The sequence below is a fragment of the Hydra vulgaris genome, chromosome 07 (assembly GCF_038396675.1).
Source record: "Hydra vulgaris chromosome 07, alternate assembly HydraT2T_AEP".
Classification (NCBI taxonomy): domain Eukaryota; kingdom Metazoa; phylum Cnidaria; class Hydrozoa; order Anthoathecata; family Hydridae; genus Hydra; species Hydra vulgaris.
Window position 1 is genome coordinate 15,244,623 of NC_088926.1, and position 17,439 is coordinate 15,262,061.

At 24.0% G+C, this 17,439-nt stretch overlaps 1 protein-coding gene across 1 annotated transcript in view; it reads left to right on the forward strand.

The window, feature by feature from the left end:
* Positions 1-17,439, forward strand: part of LOC100208653 (ATP-binding cassette sub-family D member 3) — an 85,080-nt gene that overhangs the window by 17,269 nt on the left and 50,372 nt on the right. The window contains exons 3-8 of the mRNA XM_065801168.1: positions 791-831; positions 903-954; positions 2,475-2,563; positions 4,105-4,174; positions 4,658-4,684; positions 4,968-5,038. Of these exons, the coding sequence (XP_065657240.1) occupies positions 791-831; positions 903-954; positions 2,475-2,563; positions 4,105-4,174; positions 4,658-4,684; positions 4,968-5,038 (350 nt within the window). The remainder of the gene's footprint in view (positions 1-790; positions 832-902; positions 955-2,474; positions 2,564-4,104; positions 4,175-4,657; positions 4,685-4,967; positions 5,039-17,439) is intronic.

A 17,439-nucleotide genomic window follows, 5' to 3' on the forward strand; every position in this document is an offset into this window, starting at 1 on the left:
TCAAATATGTTTTAAAGTTATATGATTTGAAATCTCTGAAAGGTTGTGATTCTGAGGGGACAAGAGGGGCCTGGCCAATATCTACTAAAATGGTCATATTTCAGGAACTTTTTTGAGCAAGTGGCTAAAATTTTCAAGGAATTCTTGTTTTACTACATACTCTCAACTGTATAAAAATCAGCAAAATCTTAGATATATGGTGACATTTGAAAATTTCTGGGTCAATTGACATAGAATTACCCAGAGTCTTTGCTCTTCATCAAATCTAAATTTTGCCTCACTGACTAGAATACATTTAGAACTTCTTTTAATTTCTGCTTTTAAGCTGCTTTTTTTTTCATCTTGTTTTTTTTTTTTTTATTTTTGCTGAAGTTTTTTGTGATTTTTCTTCTGCATTTTTAGCTTCATGTCTTTTTTTCTTGTCTATTTTTGAATAACCTGTTTTTCTTGTTACTTGGAAACTTGATGCTTCCACTTGCTTAACTTAATGTTTACAGCAGGCGAGGCAATCACATTGAATGCAGGTCAAGGTTTTTTTTCTTTTTTCGTTGCCTTTTTTCTTTTTTTCGATTCCTGTTTTCATTTTTTTGTCTTATTTCTTTTTTTCATTTCCTTTTTTAAGATTAAATTTGGATTTTGAATTATAGATAAATTTCATGCATTGTTCTCTTTTTTTATTGATAAAATATAAAAGCAAAAATTTATATAAAATTAAAGTCAAGATATTCTGTTTATTTTTCAGAATGTTTTTGAAACTCAAAAATAAACAAATATATTATTATTATTATAGAAGCAGAAAAATAAAGTGGCACTGGATTCAAATTTTATCAAGTAAATAAAATAGTTTTTTTTCTCTTAAAAATGTTGTGTTAACATATGATAATTTTGATTTTTGCATTCAGGCAGTTAACAAGGATAATAAAGATTCTTATAACTGGTCCTTTTTCTAAAGAGGTATAAAGTTTGATAATCTTTTTTAACTAAATGTATGTAAAATCTATTTTAATAACTGTTTTTGTTACTTTGTAATTGTTAATTATTATATTTAAACTTGGGTTTTCTATTTTTTAAGTAATTTAAAAATTTATTGTGTGTTAAAAATATTTATGTTTGTTTTTTATTTTTGCTTTTATTATTAAATAGTTCTCTTGTGTTTATATTCAATATAACTTTTATAATCAATATTATTTTTTAGAAAATTTATGGAAATTATATAATAGGCTAAAACAAATTACACTATGTAACACAATTTTTGTTTCTGGCTTCTAAGTGTTATATTTTAATTGCTTATGTCTAAAGTATGTGAAAAGTGAGTTTATTAAGCACAAACTTTGCTTACGCAACAATACCATGAAGAAAACTTGTTTTTTTGTGAAAATAGAGCGATTTTTTTCATTTTTATCATTATGATCAGGTAAAAACAAAAATTGCACAACGAATCGACAAACACAGTCAGAAACCACTTAACAAGGTTCAGAAATGTTTAGATTTTCTAGATTTATGATTGTACTGTGAGTCACTCTCTCAAAGTAGCCCCCAGATGTAGTCCCCCATCATGTTTTTGTTTAATGACCTTGGTAACAATGTTCAGAATCCAATACATTTTGATGAAAGTGCTCGCCTTGATCCAATGAGTAAGAGCCCATTGAATTTGTTGAGATACAAATCAAGGATATGGACTTTCAGAGACATTCTGCATCCCATTTCGGCATAATTTTTTTGAGAGTCTCCACCAACTTCACATAGATTTCAGCTTTGTGATTACCTAGAAAGTCTTGAACAACTGCAACAAAAATGCACCAAGACTGAGACAGGTTCGGAAAAAGGTCTTGGAGGTATTGAAATGCTGCTGACTCCTTGTCAAGAGCGGTGACATTTTGCTTAATGAGGCTTAACTTGATGTGCACTTTATGAGGTTCTATCAGCGGCTCCAACTTTACATTGCTCTTCCCAACAGTAATCTTGGTATGTTGTGGCCAGTCCTTTGTGCAATCATGCACTTTAGTGTCATGGCTGTCCCAGAGACAAAGGAAACAAGGAAATTTTGTGAAACCTCCTTGAAAACCCATGAGGAATAATATCATTTTTAAGTTACCGATGACCTCCCATCCGTAGTCGTCATACTTTAATGCACTCTTTTGCTCTCAAGCAACTACTACTGCATGGTAAACCCAAAAAATCACTTTCAACCCAGGAGCAGAACAAAATTGAAAATTTGTTACATAGTGCTATCGATAAAAAGTTTTTTTTTAATGTATTTTTATTTGACTGATTATCACACAATTTAATTACATAATTTATAACTATGTGTATGTTTCCATCATCTATAAAGCACAACCATATTTTATTTTATTTATGGTAATATATAATAGAATATGCAAAAAAATACAAAATTTATTTAAAGTTTGTATTTAAAATATATTTTATCTAAATTTTAATGATTTACTAAATTTTTATTTTAAATAATCTCTAAGACAGGTTATATGTTGTTGATTGCCTTATCATTGATTTCAAGATCATACTGTGATGTTTGGATGATATCAATGACAACTTTAATAGAAAGGTAAATTTAAACATCTAATATAACATAAGAATAAATAAAGAATAAATAATTTTAGAATAAATAAATAATTAAATATCTATTTAACATGGTGAACATAGTATTGGTTATCACTAATCAGATATAAGTTTAATTTTATCATTGAAATTTTACAGTTTTTAGTCAATTGGTTGAACACAAAGAAATTAGTGCATTACTCTCCTTTGAATATATAAACATTAAAAATAAGTATACAAAATTAATTATATCAAAATATTAAGTATACTTACTGTTAGTTAAAGTAGGTATAATATGTATAAAAGTGTTGTAAAAATATTTATTAAGAGAAATATATTTTACATTCAGCCTAATGTACAGGGTTTACTGTTTATTTTCGTGTATGCATCTGAATTTATCTTATTTTTATTTTTTTATTCTTATTGATCTTGTTTTAAATATATTTCTCTTCTATTTCTTTTATTTGCAATTGTTTTGATCTATTAACTTAATAATATTATTTTAATTAAGTAATGGTTAACTATTTTAATATTTCTTGATTTAATGATTTTTAATTATTGAAATAAATTCATATTTAAATGTTTTCTTAATGTTAAAACATTAATAGAACTTTTAAACTACTCTATGTAATATAAAAAATTCTTTATTTGTTTCATGAAAAGTATGTACACATAAACATTGTAACCAACATTTTAATGAAGTTAATAAAAGTTGAAAACATATTTTTACTATATGTAATGTTTTTCTAAAATATTTTTACAAAATAAAAAATTAAAAACGTTTATTATGCCCAACAAAATAAAAAGTTAAAAATGTTTATTATTTTGCCTAACAAAATAAAAAGTTAAAAACATTTATTATTATACCTAACAAACGTTTATAATAAATGAAACAACCTAAGTTATTATTTAAAAAAGTAGCATTTTTAATACTTCAATTAACAAAATCTTTTTATTAAAAGCATTAAATAATTAATATAAGTAGATAACTAATAGTTTTCTCGCATTTCTTGAGACAAGCACAATTTTATAATTTTGTTATTAGGTTAGCGAGCATTGTTTGTGACTGAAAGTCTTTATAATATTTCCTTTATGTGTGTGTTTCATATGTGCGAAGCAATCATTCCCGCTTTATAATAAAGGCTTATACTATTATACTTATTTTTTTTTATATATATCTTTTTGTTTTTGTCACAAATTAGATAAATGATAAAAAACTATTATTTTAAAAATATGTAAAATATTTTGTACATTTTTTATTTGTTAAACACTAAGTTTTCTTCAGAAATAAATTTATATTTAGATAGGGTCTCAGTTTATAATTTGAATTTAAAGGTTTGATTTTTGTTTAGCCCTAAGTCTCAACATTACATTATCACATCATATTCACATTAAATTACTTATTATCACATCATATTCACATTGAATTACTTATAATGATTTGTAACAGCTTTTAAATTTTAATTAAAAAAAAAACACTCACAATTTTAGCCTAATTTTGTGTATATTTAAGGAAAAAAAATCTCAATGATCCTGGTTTATTTTCAGGACAATTATATCCAAAGATAAAATTGGCTTTAAGGAGAATATTGGTCAATTTGTAACAGCAATGCCATTGGTAAGGTTTATTTTTCCAATTTCATTTTTTTCAATTTTTTCTCAATCGATTTAGTATTAATGAATTAGTCATATTGAAAGAATACAAAAAAAAAAGGAAATTGAATTAAATATAAATATAAACTACCGTCCATAATTATTAGAATGGTTGTATTTTACGATATAAGATATCAAAGTTTTACTATTGGGAGAAAACTGAAAACAAAGATTAGTTTATAATTTACTTGCCTTTTAATCACCCTAAGCGACAACAACCGCCATACATATTCGTGGCATTCTATGTGGCATTCTATAAAATTATGAATTCATTAAAAATCTTTTTTATTAAATTATATTTATAAAATTATGAATTCATTAAAAATCTTTTTTATTAAATTATATTTAAAATTAAATTATATTTATATTTAAAATTATAATGAATGACATGTAGTATGAGTAGTGCTTTTTGTATTTGTTGAAAAATGTAAGTTTAATTTTTATATAGATTGCTATTGTGAATCAATTTCTCAAGGTAAATCGTTTTAGAATTATACAAATCATCATCGTCATCATCATCATCATCATCATCATCATCATCATCATCATCATCATCATCATCATCATCATCATCATCATCATCATCATCATCATCATCATCATTGTTGTTATTATTATTGTCATGATTATCATTGTCATCACCATCATCATCTTTAATATATTGATATTAAATAATAATATTGATGTTAAAAAGTAAAATGACAGGAAATAAACTTTAAATAAAACTCCTTTAACTAGAAGCAATTTTTATTATTTAGTATGGTATCTCTGCATTAAAATTAAATTTGAGGACTAGATTAACTCTGAAGATGCAAGATCATTATTTAGAGTATGTGTTTTTCTCGTTTTTAAAATTTTGTTTTATTTTAGTAATAAAAACATTTAAAATTTATGTGACACAATGATTGTAAACAGGTGACCAACAAAAAAAAAAGGGAACAAAAATGCGCTTGCCAAAGGCCCATTAATCTGGCGTTCTTGATTTTAAAAACTATTTGCTCTTTTATTTGCATTTTTTCTGTTAAGCACTTTTGGAAAACAGGATTTTATTTTCCCAAAAGTTTCATTTTTTTTATCTTCATTTTCAACATTTCATTATAACATCAGTCTGTGATAGAAACTAGGCAAAGACAATTCTTTTGTATTAGTGCCACAGTTTCTTACCAAGGTATTACCTTACCAGTTATGGTAATTGGCACATTTTTTCTTACCCTTTACCTGTGTAAATTATCTGGTTAATTTTAGGTAATTTTAAATTTTGTAATTTTTTTAAAAATCATTTTTATAACTAAAACTTTTTGTTGTGATTAACTTTAATTAGTGGACTGCTGTTTTAAAATATAAATCCACTTTTATGACAATGATATATATATATATATATATATATATGTATATATATATATATATATATATATATATATATATATATATATATATATATATATATATATATATGTATATATATATAAATTAGTAAATTAGTAAAAAACACTTATCTAACTTTTATCTTCGACTTGAAGTTTCACCATTGCTGGATCATCAGGAAGAGTTACTAAATCTCAAAAAAAATTCAATTTATAGAAAAAAATATTTTACAGGAAGTTATAAATTATTATAAAATATTTTTAATTACTATATTTTTTTGTTAATGGGAAGTTACAGAAAGTAATTATGAAATAATTTTCTTTGGAATGGGAAAAGTTTAATTTGGTCATTTGTTTTTATAATTCTTTAAGAGGTATTTATTTTCGTGCCTACATTTAGAAATTAATTCAGAATTTTTTATTCAATAAATTTTATTAAAAAAAAAAAAAAAAAAAAAAAAAAAAAAATTCTGAATTAATTTCTAAATGTAGGCACGAAAATAAATACCTCTTAAAAAATTATAAAAACAAATGACCAAATTAAACTTTCCCCATTCCAAAGAAAATTATTTAATAATTTCTTTCTGTAACTTCCCGTTAACAAAAAAATATAGTAATTAAAAATATTTTATAATAATTTATAACTTCCTGTAAAATATTTTTTTCTATAAATTGAATTTTTTTTGAGATTAAGTAACTCTTCCTGATGATCCAGCAATGGTGAAACTTCAAGTCGAAGATAAAAGTTAGATAAGTGTTTTTTACTAATTTATTGCTCTGTTCTTTAAGAACATTGAGCACTCTATTTGTAAAATACACTAACATAATTTACATATATATATATATATAACAGATGTTTAACTTGTGTGATTTTATATATTATATATTTTAGACAAAAAGTGAATGTGGAAGCTTTTTTTGTTTACAAATTTAATATGCTACTTGTAATAAGAGCAAAAGCTATAACCAACAAACGAAATGAAAGTTAAAAATGCATTTTGGGAGCATCTAAAGTTCCCAATAAATTAAAGATCATTTGAAAAACTCGTTTTTAATAATTATTAATAACAGTTTTTTTCATGAGTTTAGATTTATTAAAAAATATCATAATTCATAAAAACGCTCCAAAATCTTCTGTCATTTCATTTGGAACTTTTTTATTTGAAACTTTAATCCTTATCTAATCAGAGAGGGATTAAAAATAATTTTAAATAAATTAAATTTAAACATGAACTGCTATTTTTAAATTTTCTCTTACACTTTTAAATAAATAGAATTCATATTCACAATATGTTTGCTTTATTTATAAGAAAAGAAAAGTTATACAACATATAGCCTTATATTAGTAGTCTTTGATGAAACAAGACCTGTATTTATACTCAGTGAAAAAGGCAGGTTAAAATTTTAACTAAAAACAAAGTGTTGGTAAAGTCGCTAGAAACTTTTCAAAAAGTTAAAAATGTTTAAAGAAAAACATAAGAAAGGGTTTGTTATAATCATAAATACAGTCATTTACTTACAAAAGTTCAGATCTTACAAAAGTATTCTTGATTTTCAAATGTTTTTGTAAACTTTAATAAACTTTTATAAACTTTAAACAAAATTCAGGTTTTTGAGTATTCCTCCTCCCCTATACCAGCATACATATTTTATGGTAGACCTCTTTATTTTATTCTGTTGAAAACTTGTCGTTTTTTTTTTATCTGAAATAACTAAATTTATGCCCTCATTTTGATTGCTAATATTGAGGTATTACCCGGATAATATTAAATTATCCATGTAATAACCGGGTAAATTTAAAATTACCCATTACCCAGATAATTTATTACTGCCTGGTAATGGAAACATTATCTGTCACTATCTGATATAAGATCAAACTAAGAACCTAGTTTTCCAATCAGTTTAATGGAGAAATTTAAATATGATTACTGTGCATAATAGTTTTATATTTGAGGTCTTTTTTTATTGTGAAATATTTTTACAAACAATTTGTTTTAAACAAAAGCCATTATAAATGTAAAGTGTCTTTTTGTCTGCATGTTTGTCACTAAAGTTGACAAACATGCAGACATAATTATTATAACAATATATATTGCCCAATGTAACAATGTCTGAATAAAATTAACTTCACTATTAATTTCATTTTGCAGGTTTTCCTGCTTAAATAGCAATTAATGATCTTAATTTACCAACACTAAACATTCTAATAAAGGATGTAGTATTAAGAAACATTATGGTAGATAAAAACATTGACTGATTTAGCTATATATATGTCTACCATTAGTTTTAAAAACACCTCTTAGCGACTCTTTGTGTTTAAAGAAGATAAAATCAAGTAAACTTTATGTCAAAACTATTGAATTTAATTGAGGAAACTAAATTTTTTTTTTTTTAAAAAACCACAAAAATGCTACTTAAATAGATTGGAATGTTTTTTAATTTTATAATAATAAAAATAATATTTTTATTTTTTTACTGATTACATACACTAGCTGACAAATAAGTAGAACATGCAAGGAGTGCTGCTGCATCGACTGAGGGTTTTGGTTTGGCAGGCAATCTATCAATTAAAAAAAAAAGTTTTTAAAGTTTTTAAACTTATTCCGGGGTAATTCTATTGCAAATAAGCCAGAAATTTTTAAAAATGTAACCCTATATATCAGATTTTGCTGATTTTTATACAGTTGTGTAATATAATAAAATAAGAATTCCTTGAAATTTTTGGATTAAAAACAATCATTCGTTTAAAGTAATGATTTTAACAGAATTGAACATTGTATAATTTAAAACTTTTTTAACTGAAAAAAATGGATACCTTTTAATGCCAAAATGTTAACAAGTTGTTTAGTTAACTAAAATCCAACAGTAAAAAAAACAGAAAGATCCTGGCATAAAGTTACATCAATGAAAAAGATAATTATCACCTTTTAAATTCATTATTTTAACTGATATTTAATTCTAAAATGTTAACATCAAGTTGTTTTATTAAATAAGAACTATGAACATGGTGTTCAAGTTGATTTAGTTATATTTATTTCTATTGGTTTCTCATTTTTAATTTAATCTAAAATGGAACTTAGAAGTTAGTTTTACAGTGATAATGGATTCATGTAATTTTAGAAAACTGTCAAATAATACTTGTTATCAACTAATTTGTTGTAGAATGACTGATTTAAAGAGATTTGATTGTTATAAAAAAGATGCCAGAGAAGAATTAGTTAGATCTGGAATAACAGATGACAAAATTTTAACAATCTGCCATCATCATGAAAAGATTTAAAAAGTAGAACAATTTCTGGAAATTGGCGCTATCATCAATTTAACCCAGAATCTATAGATACTATTAGCTTTAAATGAACAAGTGAAGATGTTAATGTAACAGGCATTTTTTCTTTGTGTGGTATTTAATGTTTTCAAACTTATCAGCATACTAATATTGATACATTGAAGTTTGGTAAGATTATTCTGTGTAAATATTATTTTGATGTGTTTCATTGGATGAAACGTATGATATACTATGTTGATGTGATATCCTATTGAAATCTTTTCATGATGGCAGAAAAAAATTAAAAAATTGCCATCTGTTAAAGGTGTTATAACAACATTTATGAAGCTGCATAGCCCTTTTAACAAACTTTTCTGGCTATCTAGAGCGGATGAGTGTTAGGTTTTAATTACCAACACAATAGATCTGTTCCCAGTGGAACCGCATGCTTTTTACCGCAATGCATTCTGGATCTTCTTAAGGGGTTATTTAGAACAGTGCTTTTATAGCAAATGCTGAGCTTTTGTTACTTTTTATAAAAATTTAAATACCAAACTCAAATGTTAGCTTTTAGTAAAAAAAAAATATTAATGGAGATTATTGTGCTGTTTTTGGATGCCATAACTATTGGAGAAACGTAAGCTTAGCATATTATAAGGAAAACAATTTATGTAGCATAATGAATAATAAGACATGTTAAAATAAAAAACTTATGAATAAATGTTAATTAAAGTTGTATAAAATGTTTTTTTTTTTAAAACATTGTAGCAATGTATAGGTTTCATGAATAAATACACTATAAAGTTTATTTTAAATGACAATGTTCATTATTTGTAATGCTTGTCAATCATGAAAATTTTTGGTCCATTGAAGCAAATGAATGGTAAAGATCTTATGCTTTTGACTTTAATGAAGATTCGATTGGGGTGAATTCGATAGTAAATGGGGTGTAGCCATGAAGACATTATCATTTTGGTTATTCAAAAGCTACTTTTTCTCGCACCCTAAGTACCTGGATTCCTTTTTTAGCACTTGAATTTAAAATTTTCATTCAGCCAGATACTCGGGAGTAAAACAAAACTTGTTACACACAATGTTTTAAGTCTTTCAGAAATAATGGGGTCTCAATACTAGACTGCTCAGAAGGTCTATGTAAGCGACTAAGTATTGCCAAAGCACATGTTGAAACATATTCGAGTTGAAAAAATTGAAACACTTTGAAAAAAGCTATTGACATAGCACCTTCCAGAATGATTAGTTATGTATCTTTAGCATACGGTGGTTCATCTTCAGATCGATGTATTGGCAAAGCATCAGGTTATCTCGACACATTAAATAAAGGAGATGTTATCATAGTGGATAAAGGAATACCAGTCTTTTAATTACAAATGGATACCACCGTTTCTTAAAAGCAAAGGAAAGTTTACTGTAAAATAACCGCTGAGTATGATTGATTTGCTAGACCATATCTTTATTATAATTGCAGCTATTACTAATTTAGCACCTCATTTAGTTAATTATAAGAATCATAACAAATTACAAGACATTTTAAAACATTAAAATAATTCATGTGTTTAATTAAAACTAAATAAAATAAATGTAACACTAATTAAAATAAATGTCATTAAAAAAAATATTTTGAGTTTACAACCCTTATTTTAACCTTTAGTAATAATAAATATTATGAAATAAAAAAGTCAATTTCATTGTCAATTTTTTTTATTGTCACAAATTTTAAGTAAAGTTTCATTCAAAACAGACTCTACAGTATTGGAGATCACTTCATTTATCATATAAGGCAAGATAATAGTTTTGTAAAAATATTCAATTTTTTAATACAACCTTTCCAAAAAACAATTGAAAAATGAACACAATAACTATATAAGTCTTTTGAAGTTCCAACAACAAAATCACAATATGAAAAACCGGTTGAAGCCATTTGACACTGCACTTGACTATAATAAGAATGTTGAGGATCAAGTACTATTGTATTTTTTTCAAATGTTAAACATTTGCCTTCGATAGCAGCAAATTCTGGAATTGTTAAACCTCTATGAGTCCAAATACATTTAACCTCTACACATCCAGTGCCACAACAATCCCAATGAACAAGGGAATCAGGCGATGCACTAACTATTGGTAAGTCTTTATTTACAAATAAACCACACTCAGTCACTTTCATAAATCTATGATTTTTTTAATTTTCTTTTAAGTATGCTTTGAGTAGATCTTTTTCATGACATAATCCCCAGGAAGTAGGTTTCGTTTTAAAAACATTTGACTTACATAATACACCAATGATAATAGATGTTATTTTTTCTGGACATAAAATCTCTAGGTCTTTATTTACTTTACGAACAACACTATAAACTTTTGATGCAGTGACTCTGCCTTTGCGGTGTTTATGCCAATCATTATTATATGACTGCTTTCTTGTTAAGTGTTCTAGTTCATGAATTTCGTAAAAATTTGTAGCTAACTACATCAATAAAACTTTATATGTAATCTTACAATCTAAATAAGTTACAATTTCATAAGGTGTTTTAGGAAGAGATGGATGCAAGGAAGTATTAACTTCGATTTCTTGAGCAACATTGGAAATATTAGGTATAGGAGCAACATTTTTTGTTTGCATAAGCATGACATATCCACAATTATAAGTTGTTATTTGTGCTAAAGAATCTACATCTTTCCTTACATATCCACAATTATAAGTTGTTATTTGTGCTAAAGAATCTACATCTTCCTTTGTCATGGAATCTTCTTGTTAATTTGTGGCTCGTTGATCAAAATTTAAACGATTTGAAAGTTTTTTTCTTGTAAACACTAAGGTACCTTTTAATAGAGGTTTTACTATTTCAATGTCATTTAGCATTGATGGTCCATATAATTTTTGAACTTTTTTTTGATGGTTTGAGCCATTAAAGAGGTTTTGATGTACATGTTTTATTATCACCAATCTTTACACTATGTTCAACATACCATAAAAGTGCACCAACATGTTTACAGCAACCAGAGATTCCAAAAATTAAAATAGTATATTTATTTTTTAAAAGTAAAAATTGCAGAAAAGAAATGAAAAAACAAATTTAATAATTAAAATATTAAAATGTTTCTATCAATATAAAAAGTTTCAAAATTTCAAAATAAGTCTTTCTTTAAACTAGGCTCCATAACAAAGATTTTGAAATAATATTTATTTATCAATAAAATAAAGTTAGTTATTCAGACTGACATAAAACCAAAAAATTATCTTGTTATTTGTTAAAAATTAATTATTTGTTGTTTGTTAAAAATAAATTTTTAACAAACATACCCAGCTGTACAATCACAATCTGCAAATTTTATTGTACCATACGTTTCGTTAATCAATGTTTAAATATAATTCTTTTGTTTAAGTATAACTGAAATTCTGCATATGTTACCTTTAAGAATAGCAAAGGACCAATAACCCAGACATAAGTTAATGATTTTGGGTATACAATTAATTTTGATGAAGTTTTCCTTTTATTCAACTTGTCATTTTTAAATTCATTTTCTTAATCCTGAGCATTCTGTACTTGAACAAGCTCAGGCAATAAGCATAGTAAGCATCTTCGCTAAAATTGCTTTTTGCCGGTTTGATTGATTAATCTTTTTAATAAAAAGTTCTGTAAGTCAGATATGTTCCATTTTAAAAAGTCATCTTCAGTCATAGTGTCTATAATTTGTTTGAAATATTTGAAATATTTGAAACATTTCTTTGCTTTTAAAACTAAAGCTAAATATTCAATACTAGCACACAAATTTTCATCAAATTTATTTTCTTCCAAATCATTTGAATAATAAAACAGAGACATTATTTGAAAAAAATTTACAGCCAAAAACTTTTAATAAAAGTGTAAACAATCACTATCACCCCTTAAGCGATACCAGAATGCAATGCAATAAGTTTGCGGCAACCGAACCGGGAACAGATCTATTTGTATCATTGATGCACCTGTAACAACAACTGACATTTTATTTTTTTGTATTTTATTTTGTAAATAATTAAAGAAAACAAAACAAAAAAATTTTTGAAGATAATATTTTCATAGTTTTTGAAGATAATATTTTCATATATTACAAAGTAAAGATTACTTTGTTAAAGTCAGAAAAAATTTTTTATTCCAAAAGTGACATGGCATGGCCTGGTCAATTGACATGGAATTACCCTCCGGTCTTCTTAATTTTTTTAATAAAAAGCATAAAGTTTACATTTTATGGTAAAAATTAAAGACAACCAAGCAAAAATATATATATATATACACACATACATATATATATATATATATATATATACATATATATATATATATACATATATATATATATACATATATATATATATACATATATATATATATATATATATATACATATATATATATATATATATACATATATATATATATATATATATACATATATATATATATATATACTAATATATATATATATATATATATACATATATATATATATATATATATATATATATATATATATATATATATATAGAGAGAGAGAGAGAGAGAGAGAGAGAGAGAGAGAGAGAGAGAGAGAGAGAGAGAGAGAGAGAGAGAGAGAAATTTATATATAATGTTTTTTATATAAATTTATACTATAATTTTTATAAAAAAATGAATTTTTATGTGTATATTTTAAATAAATTTAAATTGATTTAAAATTGCTATAAATATGGTATTTAAAGTTTTAAAATGTCGCCAGCAAAAAAAAAAAAACTTGTTTAAATCTATAGCTTTTAAATAAGGAAGTTTTCAATAGCTTGGTAGCTCTTAAATAAGTAACTTGGTTGGCTCGCCGATTTCCTTAGAATAGAATGTTAGTTAAAAGAACTTTTGTTGCAATATGTTATTTTAGAGTTAATAAATAAGCAACAAAGGCATTTAAAGGGCAGAGCGAGATTCGTTTAAATATCTAGTATACTAGGTATTTAAGTAAAAAAATATATTAAATACAAAAATTATTTTTTTTAAATTTGATTATATTTTTATTTTATTCCAAAATTTATGTAAATATTGTATTTGTAAATTTGAAAAAAAAAAAAAGTTTTTGTATTTATAAATATTGTTTAATAATTAATAATATTATAATATTTAATTATTTTTTTTATGTTTTACGCAATTATAATATAATACGTTTCACTGCAAGTTTCATTTTCGATTTTTGTGTTATTTTTGGTTTACTTTACCAGCTAATTTAGTTTACTGAAAGTATTTTTAATTCTTTTAATATATAAACTGTAATAACTTATTTTAAAGTATATTATTTATTAATATGCAAAGATTTTTGTAACTTTACTAACTTTAGATAAACAGTAAAAATGTAAATAAAGAGTTTTTGAATAATAAGAATAAATTAAAAAAATAATTTATTTAAAAAAATTTTTAATTTATTAAACATATTGAAAAATCTAAACTAAAGAATAACTGACGTCAATTAAGAAATAAATTTTTTTTTTAAAACTTTTGAATAATGAATCTTTCTTGTCAATGACAATGCTTTTTTACACATTAAAAAAAAGTTGATAAACTTTATTCATTTCTTCATTGTGCATACTAATTGCGTTTTCTACTTGTCTAGCGTGACATTTTAAATCTGAGACTTATATAATTTTTTTTTTTTACTATGATCTTTTGAACCTTTAGGAATTTAAATCTATTAGGAATTCTGCATTATATGCGGTGCCATCAGGCTGACTAACACCCTTATATATATATTATAATTATTATACAATATTATATAATTTTTTATGGTACTAATAGTTTCATGCCTAAAGTCAATCATCAGCCATGTAATGAGACAAAACAAGAAACAAAAATATTTAAAGTTACAGTGGAGTGGAGATATGTTTCTTGTTTTGTCTCATTACTTTGTTGTCAAAAGAAAACAAAAAAGATAAGGAAAAAAGAAAAATCTGAAAATTGCTGCCTAATCACTCATATCATACTTTAAAAGAAAAAAGTTGCTTTTATGTCTACATTTAGATACCAGCTCATTCCTCTTATTTAAAAAGTTATCATTGATGTAAGATATTATGACAGGTTAAATTGTTTTATTGTGGAATGGTAAGATCTACAATGTTTTACAATTTTCCATTCAATTGTCAGGTTTCACTTTCTTTTAACCTCCATATTTCCTAAGACAATTAAGTATTGATATTTTTCGATATTAAAAGATTTTGTATGGTTAGCATATCTAAGTTTAAATACATTTTCACTAACTGCAAACCATAACCATCATGTAATGTTTTTCATTACATGATGGTTATGGGAGTTAATGATTAATTTGATGTTTGGCAGACAACTCTAACTCACCTCTAAAGTATTTCTATTCAAAATTTTGTGGTATTTATATCCAAATGGGAAGTGGTTGTCTATTAAACCCAAAAAGCATTGACCAATTTTGGGAGAAACATTTTTTATTTTGTTTTTTTCAAGTTTTTGTATTTTATTTGTAATTTTTGCAAATACAAAATACCATATTATATATCTATATATATATCTATATATATATATAGATCTATAGTTTGTTGGCTTTAGGAAGAGCGGAAGGAAAAAAGTGATTCTTACGCCAACACATACGTCACTTTTAATTACTTTTGACTTTCGTCCAACATTTTCGTGTTGGACGAAAATCAAAAACAAATTTAATTACAAATTAATTGTTATATAAAAAAACCACAAAAACGCAAATTTAATTGACCAGAATGTTTTTAAAAACATTCTGAATGTTTTTAAAACATTCTGAATGTTTTTAACAATATAAACAATGTTTTTATTTTAATTTTTTTTAATAAAATGTTTTTATTTTTATTTTTTTTAATAAAATGTTTTTATTTTTATTTTTTTTAATAAAATGTTTTTATTTTTATTATTTTTACTGTAAATCATGCGCGGAGTGTTGCTACATCGACTATCTTATAGCCTGACTCGCAAGGGAGTGCTGCTACATCAACTGACAAATAGCCTGACTCGCAAGGGAGTGCTGCTACATTGACTGACAAATAGCCTGACTCGCAAGGGAGTGCTGCTACATCGACTGACAAATAGCCTGACCCGCAAGGGAGTGCTGCTACATCGACTGAGGGTTTGGTTGGGGCAGGCAGTCTATCATTATTAAAAAAAAAAAAATTCCGGTCTTGCATTTTAATTTTTACTTTTTGTCAACAAAATATGGAAAAAACTTTCGGACAACATCTAAGGGTTCTATATATATCTATATATATCTGTATATATATATCTATATATATATATATATATATATATATATATATATATATATATATATATATATATATATATATATATATATATATATATATATATATATATATATCTATATCTATATCTATATCTATATCTATATCTATATATATATCTATATATATATCTATATCTATATATATATATATATATATATATATATATATATATATATATATATATATATATATATATATCTATATCTATATATATATATATATATATATATATATATATATATATATATGATTATATATATATATATATATATATATATATATATATATATATATATATTTTTTATATATAAAAAATATATATTTTTTTATCTATATGTATATGTATATTCATTTTCTTTTATATATATATATATATATATATATATATATATATATGTATATGCATATATATATGTATATACATATATATACATACATATATTATATGCATATATATATGTATATGTATGTATATATATATATATATATATATATATATATATATATATATATATATATATATATATATATGTATATAATATATGTATATAATATATGTATGTATATATATGTATATGTATATAATATATGTATGTATATATATGTATATGTATATAATATATGTATGTATATATATGTATATGTATGTAATATATGTATGTATATATATGAATATGTATATAATAAATGTATGTATATATATGTATATGTATATAATATATGTATGTATATATATGTATATGTATATAATATATGTAAGTATATATATGTATATAATATATGTATGTATATATATGTATATGTATATAATATATGTATGTATATATATGTATATGTATATAATATATATATAAATATTGGCTTACAAAATGATATCAGCTATTATTATTAGTTTGATTTTATTTAAAAAGAAAGCATATACATTTTATGTAATAGAAAATCAGTTGTTCCACTTATCAAAACACAATCTTGCATGACTTTTCATTCACAATCTTGCATGACTCTTCATTCAGCAAAATTTTACCCTTATATTGCAATTGTTCATGTTCAAAAAGCTTTTGTCTTTTTTTTTTATTCAAACGTCAAAGCTTTGAAATTTTCTCCTATCTTCCTGTTTACCTTTCTTATTTAATATACAGTTATTTATGTCTTTTATCAGCTTCAAAAACAAAATTTCTTTTATCAGCAGAAGTAAATTTGTCAAAATAAAAATAATTTGTTTTTGTATTTGTGTATGTTATAAACAAATATACTGACTTTTTTGTTTGTATTTAGTTGTATAATTGTACATTTTG